Below are 10,651 nucleotides of genomic sequence, written 5' to 3' on the forward strand. Positions count from 1 at the left end.
TAAGAAGTTCTCCGAGGCAATAAAAAAGTCCGAAGAGGAGAGCGGGCAGCTGATGAAGGAAGCGGAGGAGCTCCAGAGGTCCATTGGAGAGAAGGACGCGGAGAACAAGCGGCTCAAAGAAGAGTTGGCCGCTTAGAAGCAAAAGGCAGCCGAGGCCCTCAACGCACAAAGGGAGAGAGCCTAGGAGACAGATAGCGGCCGTTCAGGCGAAGGAGGACGACCTCATCAGTTTGTCCAGCGAGTCCTACAAGGTGGGATTCTTTGACTGCCTTGAGCAGGTTAAGGAATCCAACCCTACTGTGATCCTGACGGGCATGGTTCTTCCTGACCCACCGGCGCCTAACGACGACGAGTCGGGCACCACCGCTGCAGCAAAGGTCCCGGAGGCACACACATCACGGGGTGGTAGCCACGGGGTGCCTTGAGTTCTCCTTCTCTTTTTTTTTGTAATGGTCCTTGGAGACCCAACTTTTGTGACAGCCTTTTGAGGCCTCATTTTTTGTAATGGCCCTTCGAGGCCGTACTCCTTCATGAATGGAAATTACATTTTGTTGTCCACCCATTCTCCACTTGTCTGCCTCTGGCTAATACTGTTTGATTCTATACTGTGAGTCAATAATACTCTGGGCAGACGTTTCGAGGTTCAGTTGAACCTGGTCCTTGCGGGGGCCAACCGAGGTGAACTAATCACCGAGTACCTTAGTTTTAGTGAACTGGGTTTCCAAGTGGCGTTGGTTTTTGCGTCCAGGCTTGTTCCGGACCAGGAGTGCGCTCCCAGTTTTTGCGGAGGCGAGCCGTGAAGAACCAAGCAGCGAGTACCCTAGTTTTAGTGAACTGGGTTTCCAAGTGGCTTTGGTTTTTGCGTCCAGATTGTTCCGGACCAGGAGTGCGCTCCCGGTCTTTGCGGAGACGAGCCGTGGCGAACCAAGCAGCGAGTACCCTAGTTTTAGTGAACTGGGTTTCCAAGTGGCATTGATTTTTTGCGTCCGGGCTTGTTCCGAACCAGGAGTGCGCTCCCGGTCTTTGCGGAGACGAGCCGTGGTGAACCAAGCAGCGAGTACCCCAGTTTTAGTGAATTGGGTTTCCAAGTGGTGTTGGTTTTTTGCGTCCGGGCTTGTTCCGGACCAGGAGTGCGCTCCCGGTCTTTGCGGAAACGAGCCGTGGCGAACCAAGCAGCGAGTACCCTAGTTTTAGTGAACTGAGTTTCCAAGTGGCGTTGGTTTTTTGCGTCCGGGCTTGTTCCGGACCAGGAGTGCGCTCCCGGTCTTTGCAGAGACGAGCCATGGCGAACCAAGCAGCGATTACCCTAGTTTTAGTGAACTGGGTTTCCAAGTGGCATTGGTTTTTTGCGTCCGGGCTTGTTCCGGACCAGGAGTACGCTCCCGGTCTTTGCGGAGACAAGCTGTGGCGAACCAAGCAGCGAGTACCCTAGTTTTAGTGAACTGGGTTTCCAAGTGGCGTTGGTTTTTTGCGTCCAGGCTTGTTCCGGACCAGGAGTGTGCTCCCGGTCTTTACGGAGACGAGCCGTGGCGAACCAAGCAGCGAGTACCCTAGTTTTAGTGAACTGGGTTTCCAAGTGGCATTGGTTTTTTGCGTCCGGGCTTGTTCCGGACCAGGAGTGCGCTCCCGGTCTTTGCGGAGACGAGCCGTGGCGAACCAAGCAGCGAGTACCCTAGTTTTAGTGAACTGGGTTTCCAAGTCGCGCGAGGAGATTTGCAAAAGAGTTTCTATCATTCACATTCAATATATGTTTACAAAGTCACTTTCACGCCGGGTGGTATACTACTGATAGTATTTGCGGAGGTTCTTGGTGTTCCAGGCATGGGGTAATAGGTGCCCATCCAGTGTCTCCAGCTTATAACTTCCCGGGCGAATCACCTCTTTGACTCGATACGGCCCCTCCCAGGTCGGGGAGAGTTTTCCGACCTTCTTTGGTTGGGAGATAGCAGCTTTCCTTAGGACTAGATCTCCCGCTCGAAATTCTCTGGGGCGTATCTTCAGATCATGATAGTTTGAAACTTTCTGTTTGTAGGCGGCGACCTTGATCCAGGACTCTTCCCGGGCTTCTTCCAGTAAGTCGAGGTTTGCGCGGAGCCCATCTCCATTGAGCTGGTCATCAAAATTGGTGACTCTGGGAGACGGGGTGCCCACATCGACGGGTATTACAGCCTCCGTCCCAAAGAACAAGTTGAATGGTGACTCCCCCGTTGATGTGCGCGGGGTGGTACGATACGCCCACAGGACATGATAAAGTTCATCTGCCCATCGGCCAGCTTTTTCGTCCAACCTCTTTTTAATTCCCTGAAGCAAGATTCTATTCGTTACTTCTGTCTGCCCATTCGTCTGAGGGTGCGCCACTGAAGTAAATCTCTGTTCGATCTTCAAGTCGGAGCAGAATTTTTGAAAGTTCCGACAGTCGAATTGTCTTCCGTTGTCTGTTATCAAGATGCGGGGGATCCCGAACCTGCAAACCACCGACTTCCAAAAGAAGTTCTGCACGTTTTGCTCTGTGATTTGGGCTAGAGGTTCGGCCTCTACCCACTTGGTGAAATAATCAATGGCAACTACTACGAACGCGAGTCTTCCGGAGGCTGGTGGAAAGGGGCCCAAGATGTCCATCCTCCATACTGTGAAGGGGAGTGGGCTGATAATAGGGGCCATGGATACAGCAGGCTGGTGGATGGTGGGAGAAATTTTTTGGCATCTCTCGCACCTTCTGACCAGATTTAGTGCGTCTTGTCTTAATGTAGGCCAGTACAGGCCTCTTAGCAGCACTTTGATTGCTAGGGCCTTGCCCCTAGATGTTCTCCACAAATCCCTTCGTGCGTCTCTTGCAGGGCGTATGCGGCGTCGATTGGCCGGAGGCACTTTAGGTATGGGAAGGTGTACGACCTTTTGTACAAGCTCTCACCATCGAGGGAAAACCGGGCTGCTCTCTGTGTCACTTTGCGGGCTTCCTTCTTGGCTTCGGGAAGTTTACCATTGCGCAGGTATTCAATGATTTCGTCTATCCAGCAGGACTCGTGCTCCACCTGCATTACTTCAGCGGCCTCATTTTCGATACTGGATTTCTGTGGAAACTCCATACATATGCTCCCGAGAGTGGTGTATCCGGAGGCGGAGAGTTTAGACAGCACATCTGCTTTTGTATTTTCTGTTCTGGGGATTCTGATGACCTCAAAACTTTTGAGCTTGCTGGCTAACTGGCGGACCTTGGAGAGGTATTTGATCATACGCTCGTCGCGGGCCTCATAGACCCCTTGAATCTGGTTTACAACCAGCTGGGAGTCGCAGTACCCTTTTAGCCTTTGGGCACTGGTCTGGATTGCGAGATTCATTCCGGCCAGGAGGGCTTCATACTCTGCCTCATTGTTGAACGCGCGGAATCCGAACCTTAGGGCATAATCTATTGTGAAGTTGTGAGGCCCGGTGAGAACCAAACTGGCTCCACAGCCACCCTTGCTCGAAGATCAGTCAACGTACACTTCCCAGAGCAGTTCGGTGGTTGATGGATCCTGTTATTCTAGTACGGGGATGATTTCTGCTTCAGTCCCATCTTCTGTTCGCTCCTCAGTTATGATTACCTTTTCCACAGCTGGGGTTTGGACAATTTTGGATTTGGTGATCTGCTGGGGGATGGTGAACTCAGCCACGAAGTCTGCCAGCACTTGAGCTTTTATCGCTGGTCTAGACATGTACCTGATATCAAATTCGCTCAGCTCCACGGCCCATTTTACAAGACGCCCCGAGGTGTCTGGTCTGTGGAGAACTTGCCTGAGCGGTTGATCGATGATGACCTTTATTGTGTGAGCTTGGAAATACGGCCTCAATTTTCTAGCTGCCATGATTAAGGCGTAGGCCAACTTCTCGACTCGCTGGTACCTGATCTCGGCATCATGAATGACCTTGCTGACATAGTAGACCGGTTTTTGTTGGTTGTACTCCTCACGAACTAGGACGGCTGCTAGAGCCATGGGGCTCACGGACAGGTACAAGAGCAGCTCCTCCCCCGGTTCCGGCTTTGTCAACAGCGGCGGAGAGGGCAGGTACTGCTTCAGTTCCTCGAATGCAGTCTGGCACTCCTCCGTCTAGGGTGCGGTCTTGAGTCCTTTGACGACGTTGAAAAATGGCAGGCACCTCTCTGCAGACTTTGAGATGAAGCGCCCCAGTGCGGCAACCATTCCTGTTAGTCGCTGCACTTCTCTGATGGTTTTCGGTGGAGTGATCTCCACCACGGCCTTGATCTTCTCTGGATTGGCCTCTATCCTTCTCTGGCTTACCATGAATCCCAAGAACTTTCCCGAGCTAACACCGAAAGTGCACTTGGTGGGGTTGAGCTTCATGTTATGCTCTCTTAGGACTTGGAATGTTTCTTTCAGATCAGACACATGATCTTGTGCACTTCAGCTTTTGACGAGCATATCGTCGACATAGACTTCCATGTTATGGCCGACCTGATTCTAAAAGAGCTTCTTCACGAGCCTCTGATACGTGGCCCCGGTGTTTTTTAGGCCAAAGGGCATGACACGGTAACAGTAGGTCCCCTGATCCATCACAAAGGAAGTCTTCGGTATATCTGATTCATACATTCTGATCTGGTTGTATCCGGAGAAGGCGTCCATGAAGCTCAATAGTTCGTGACCTGCGGTGGCGTCAATGAGCTGAGCGATTTTCGGGAGCGGGTAGCTGTCCTTGGGACAAGCTTTGTTCAGATCAGTGAAATCAACGCAGGTCCTCCACTTTCCATTTGTTTTCTTTACCAGGACCACGTTTGCCAGCCAGTCCGAGTATTGGATTTCTCGAATGAAGTCAGCCCTTAAGAGCCTCTCCACTTCTTCTTTTATCGCCTGTTGCCTCTCGAGGGCGAAATGTCTTCTTTTTTGTTTTACCGGCCTGCAGGTAGCGTCAACACCGAGTCTGTGCGTGCTAACCTCCGGGTCTATGCCGGGCATGTCAACGGGAGCCCACGCAAAGACGTCTGCATTGTCCTGAAGAAACTAGGTGAGGCCATGCCGGGTGCTGCTGCCTAGAGAGGAGCCAATCTGAACGACCTTCTCATTATCATCTTTGTACAGAGGGATGGAGATGAGGTCTTCGGCGGGCTTCGTCCCCTGGGCTTCGTCCCTCAGATCGAGTAGCTCAATTGGCAGCGATTCCAATGCATTTTTGCCCTTAAGCGCCATTGCATAGCACTCCCTGGACTGGGGATGATCTCTCCGGACTTCTCCCAAGCCGTTTGGCGTTATGAATTTCATCTTCTGGTGATATGCTGAAGCGACTGCGCGGATCAGGTTCTGGCCGGGTCGTCCCAAGATAGCGTTATAGACCGAAGTGGCCCTCACTACCAGGAAATTGACCATTGCGAAGGCTTGACAGGGCGGCTCTCCGACGAGGACCGGGAGTTCAATTTGTCCTTCCACTTTCACGACTTCCCCTGAGAAACCGAACAGATCAGAGTTTACGGGCCTCAAACGGTCGTCACCTATCATCATTTTCTGGAATGCATGATAGTACAAGATATCTGCCGAGCTCCCGTTGTTGACAAGGATTTTCTTTACCTCCCAGTTCGCGACGAGCATGGTTAAGACCAGGGCATCATCGTGTGACAGTATCAGGTTGTCGAGGTCCGCGTCTGAAAAGGAGATCTCATTCTCCGTCTTCATCTTTTTGCTGCATGTGTGCACGACGTTGACTCGGCATGCATATGCTTTGCGAGCGGCAGATGATGTGCCCCCAGCGGCTGGTCCGCCCATAATCGTGCCGATGACCCCCCTTGGCTGGGATTGGTGCGTCTCTTGCTGTGAGCTGGATGGCAGAGGAGATTGGTTCCGGGCAGGGGGCGGCTGTGACCGTCGAGGGCTCCGGTCCTGAGGACTCTTCTCTCTGTGCTCTTTTCTGTGGCTGTCACTTCTGACATACTTTTTCAAGTATCCCCGACCAATCAGCAGCTCAATTTCTTTCTTGAGTTGCCAGCATTCATCTGTGTCATGACCGTGGTCCATGTGGAACCGACAGTACTTCGACTTGTCTCTCTTACTTCCCTTGGAGATCATTCTGGTCGGCCACCTTACAAACTCTTCTTCTCTGATTGCGGCCAGTATGTGTCTCCGGGATGTGTTGAGAGGGGTAAAGTTTTCTCCCTTCCTCTGGGGGGACTTGTCTCTTCTGGGGGCCTTATCGTCCCTACGTTGCTTGGTAGGGTTCTTGTTCTCAGAAGTTCTCCTCCGGTTTGAATCCAGGGCGGCCAGCGTCTCTTCCACTGCTATGTATTCCTCAGCTCCGGCCATCAGATCCGCCAGTGAGTGCGGATTTTGGCGAGCCACTGATCGTCGAAAATCGTTGGATCTACCGTCTGCGAGGAGCGCGTTCATGGCGGCTGAGGGATCCAAATTCGGCACTTGGAGTGCCTCCCTGTTGAAACGGCTAACAAACACCTTTAAAGGTTCGTTGTCCTCCTGCCGCAAGGCCATTAAGGATGCTGTTGTTTTCCTTAGCCTACGACTGCTCATAAAATGGCAGACCAGATCGTCTCCAAAATCTTCAAAGTTGCTGATGGAGTTCGGTTTGATCCTGGAGTACCAGTCCCGGGCCGCACCAGTCAGTGTGGTCGGGAATGCTCTACAGAGGAAGCCATCAGACGCTCCGTGGAGGAGCATCATCGTTCTGAACGTCTCCAAATGGTCCACAGGGTCAGTGTTTCCGTCATATTGTGGGACGGTTGGCATTTTAAACCCTCTGGGCGCTGGGGCTCTCATGACATCGTCGGTGAACGACATTCTGCTGGAGAACGCCCGCGCAGCAGGCTGGCTCTGATCTTTTGCCAGCTCTTCTATGCGGTGGTCCATTTCTTCCATCCTTCGTAGCATCGGATCAGCTCTACGGTCTGGTTGGTCCGGCAACCTGTTTCTCTCCACTGACGAGCTCGCCACAAAGCCGGACTGACTCTCCGGACTCTTTCGACGAGGCCTGGATTTATCTTGCTGTATGCGGTCTTCATGGGCTTGGTGCTTTCGTGGAGAGCGGGACCGCGACCTCCGGCGGCGGTGAGGCTCTGTCTGGGCATGCCTGGCTCTGGAGTGATGGAGTTGCCTTGAGTGGTGAGTTCGGTCTTCACCGTGGCGCGCTGACTCTCCCTTATGTGCGTTCGACCTTTCCTTTACAGGTCGTGGAGGTTCTGGCGGATGTTGGGGAGGCGCTTGGATTAGTTGCTGGTATTGACCGACAAGGGCCGTCATCTGTTGAAAGAGAGCTTGAACTTGATCCGGAGTGGGCGTGTGATTGAGGTGTTCCGAACGAGCCGGGCTCTATTCGGCTGTAGCAGAGGTAGCCACCACCTGTGAGGCGATTCGCTCGCTCCGGGTCCTGCGAGGTAGCACGGTTCGAGTAGTCCGTGCAGTTGGTACCCGCGCATTCCTCCGTCCTGCCATTTTGTAAGGGGATTTGAACAGCTTTTAGTTTGCGGTCCCACGGATGGCGCCAATCTGTTAGGCCAAAAATCGGTAACAGATATGGCAGTGACGTCAGAGCTGAGCTGAGGGACCCGAGGAGCCGAAGTGAAGAAGCTGAGTTCTGCGGGATCGAGGTGAAGGAGCTGAGTCCTGCACAAGAGCAAACTAGGTCAGAAGACCAACCCGGAGTCGTTACTCCGGACAGGCCCTTCGACACTCAAGTCAGTATGAGCAGGAGTGCAGAGCTAGTTTTAAGGGTTTGGTTGAGATTTTTCTACCCATTGGTTTGAGCTTTGAAAGCCCTTTTATAGAGGGTGGTTGGCTTACCTACCCCAGGACAGGTGTCGGCCTGTTATAGGCTTGAGTTTACCTACTCTGAGGTAATTACCATAATACCCCTGGAGAGGTGTCGGCCTGCTATAGGTTGCTATTTTATACCCCATCAGAAACTATTTGGATCCCACTTAGATTCCTTTTGAGTTGCCCATGCCGATTCGAATTCTAATATTTTATTAGAAAGACTAATAAGCAAAGGGATCTTTGGATGCTAATTTAGAAATAGACCCACTTTGAGATTTTTCTTGTCTTGAAGTTATTGTATGATGTAAGGATGTATAAACACGTAAAGGTAGTACATTGGATGGACCACCCTTCATATTTGATAAAACAACAGCACCTAAAAATGTGACTTGCTATTTGATCAAATATCAAGGATGGGATGATGGGTACATGTTCACATGGCCTTTTATCATATAATTTCTCCTTATCTTGTATCCCTCCTACATCTTTTAACTCCAGTAAAAAAATCAAACGACATTCTCTTTCTTTCCTCCAAGGGCTCGGTCAACATTGAGATTAATTCACCCCAACAATTTGCTTCTATCTATAATATCGTTTGTGTTGGGATTGAAGTGGAATTCAAATTCTAGAGGTGGGACCCACTTGCATCTTATCTTTAGCATAGACAAAGCTTTAAAATGGCAGTTATATTCAAGAGGGAGATTTGGGAAGTTTCATAAAAGCAGGCATTCTGCCGGTTTTGGAAGGAGGATTTGACGATTTATTTTTAGGAAACAATTCTCTCTCTCTCTCTCTCTCTCTCTCTCGTATAAAAAAAGAAGGCATATCATGTTCTAGATACTTTCCAACTCTCTCTCTCTCCTCTTAAAATTCTAATGTGGGACCGACTTGGGGTCTATATTAATTCGAAATGGAATAAGATTTTTGGGTTTCCCCTCATACTCTAATTATTTAAGGGCAAATTATTAAAAAAATGTATACTTTTAGTTATATTGTGAATAAAGGGCAAAGATTTCAAAATAAGGAAAGAGGGGCAGTCAGGTACGGTCATGGAGGGGAAATGACAAGATTACCCTTATGTTTTAAAAACAAGGCTTTTACCCATCTTTCTCACCGTTCTCTCTCTTTCTTCTTTCTCCCGTTCGCCTGAAATATCACATTTCTCGTCGGTACGCACATATTTGTCGCCGGGATCAGTCCCTTTGCCGCCGGAATTCTTCCCCTTGTCGTCGGAAATTGTGGTGCAATCCTGAGAAGGTATTTTTGAAATCTATACAGTTAGAGTTTCAACTTTTTTCATTTTCTTGTGGAGGGGTTGGATCTGAAACACTTGGAACCAAATGTAACAGTCTCGAAACCTCTCACGTCACATATCCGATTAAAAGAGGATACCCATGTTTCCCAATTATAAAGGCAAAGTGAGAGAGTCGGTGGGGGATGTGTGGCCGTGTGTGTGTGAGGGTTTTTGAGAAAACCCAAAAAGGGAAAAAAAGGGGCTGTTGGTGGGTGTTGACGTTTTAGCAAAAACGTTAAAAGGAAGAAAGAAAGAGAGAGGGAAGAGAAGAAGAAGAAGAAAAAGACAACAAGGGTTTTTCTTGGGTGCTCTTTTTGGAGGTTTTGTGCGGAATCAAAACCCATTTTTTTTTTAGCGTTTCTTCTTGAAGCTTTTCACCACACCGTTGAATCCTCTCGTTGCACGGAGACTTCGTTAGGATTTGGGCTTCTTCGAGTTGAAGATCGAAGTGGGTAATTTTTTGTGAGAAAGTGGGTTTCGTTGTTTGCAACGAGGTAACCTTTTATATCTCTTATTTCTTGTATGGTCTCAAGTTTCGGGTGAGAACTTGAGAAAGAGACGTTTTATTACTTATTTGATTAGTGGATATTTCGTCGGTTTCGCCCCGTGGTTTTTCCCTCTTCGTTAGAGGGTTTTCCACGTAAATCTTTGTGTTCTCTTGTGTGATTACTCTCTTGATTGTTTAGTGTTCTTTTATCCACATATTTATTTGCTTTGTAATTTAAGTGGGTTTTCTTTGGCAAAAAACCCAACAAGTGGTATCAAAGCCGTGGTTGTTTGGAAGCATAGTTGTCTGTGTGGATTGAGATGGAGAGTTCTTCAGAAACTATGATAAAGTTGACTGGATCAAATTGGATGATTTGGAAACCAAAGATGGAGGATATTCTATTTTGTAAGGATTTGCATGAACCCATTGAAGGTGATAAGGCCAAGCCAACTGGCATGTCTGATAAGGATTGGCAAAAATTGAATAGAAAGGTTGTTGGACATATTAGGCAATGGTTAGTTGACAGTGTGTTCCATCATGTGTCTAATGAAACATCTGCACGTTCGCTTTGGACAAAGTTGGAGACAGTGTGTTCCATCATGGTTCCGACGTAGAAAATGTGGTTCGGTAATGGTTCCGACGTAGAAAATGTGGTTCCGTAGTGGTTTCGGGTTATAAAATGTGGTTCCTTACTGGTTCCGTTGTGAAAAATGTGGTTCCCTAATGGTTTCGGGGTGAAAAATGTGGTTCCGTAATGGTTCCGTCGTAGAAAATGTGGTTCCCTAGTGGTTCCGTGTTGAAAAATGTGGTTCTCTAATGGTTTCGAGGTATAAAATGTGGTTCTGTAATGGTTCCGCCATAGAAAATGTAGTTCTGTAGTGGTTTCGGCTTATACAATGTGGTTCCCTAGTAGTTGCGGGGTGAAAAATGTGGTTCCCTCATGGTTTCGGGGTGAAAAATGTGGTTCCGTAATGGTTCCGCCGTAGAAAATGTGGTTCCGTAGTTGTTTCGGGTTATAAAATGGGGTTTCCTACTGGTTCCGTGTTGAAAAATGTGGTTCTCTAATGGTTTCGAGGTATAAAATGTGGTTCTGTAATGGTTCCGCCATAGAAAATGTAGTTC

At 49.1% G+C, this 10,651-nt stretch overlaps 1 protein-coding gene across 1 annotated transcript; it reads right to left on the minus strand.

The window, feature by feature from the left end:
• Positions 1-2,783: 2,783 nt before the first annotated feature.
• Positions 2,784-3,974, minus strand: LOC143859685 (uncharacterized). The gene is made up of 2 exons (XM_077370338.1): positions 3,585-3,974; positions 2,784-3,458 (listed from the first exon to the last, which is right to left on the minus strand). Exons 1-2 carry the CDS (start codon positions 3,972-3,974, stop codon positions 2,784-2,786), a joined length of 1,065 nt encoding a protein of 354 aa, XP_077226453.1.
• Between the last annotated feature and the right edge of the window lie 6,677 nt (positions 3,975-10,651).

This window comes from Tasmannia lanceolata, unplaced genomic scaffold (genome assembly GCF_043159265.1).
Source record: "Tasmannia lanceolata isolate RefF3 unplaced genomic scaffold, GAP_Taslan_0.1 ptg000036l, whole genome shotgun sequence".
Classification (NCBI taxonomy): domain Eukaryota; kingdom Viridiplantae; phylum Streptophyta; class Magnoliopsida; order Canellales; family Winteraceae; genus Tasmannia; species Tasmannia lanceolata.

Coding starts and splice junctions, on each gene's coding strand:
- LOC143859685 (XM_077370338.1), bottom strand. CDS start 3,974: ATGGCTCTAGCAGCCGTCCTAGTTCGTGAGGAGTACAACCAACAAAAA. Junction 3,459..3,584: donor AAACCCCAGCTGTGGAAAAG/GTAATCATAACT, acceptor TCTTCGAGCAAG/GGTGGCTGTGGAGCCAGTTT.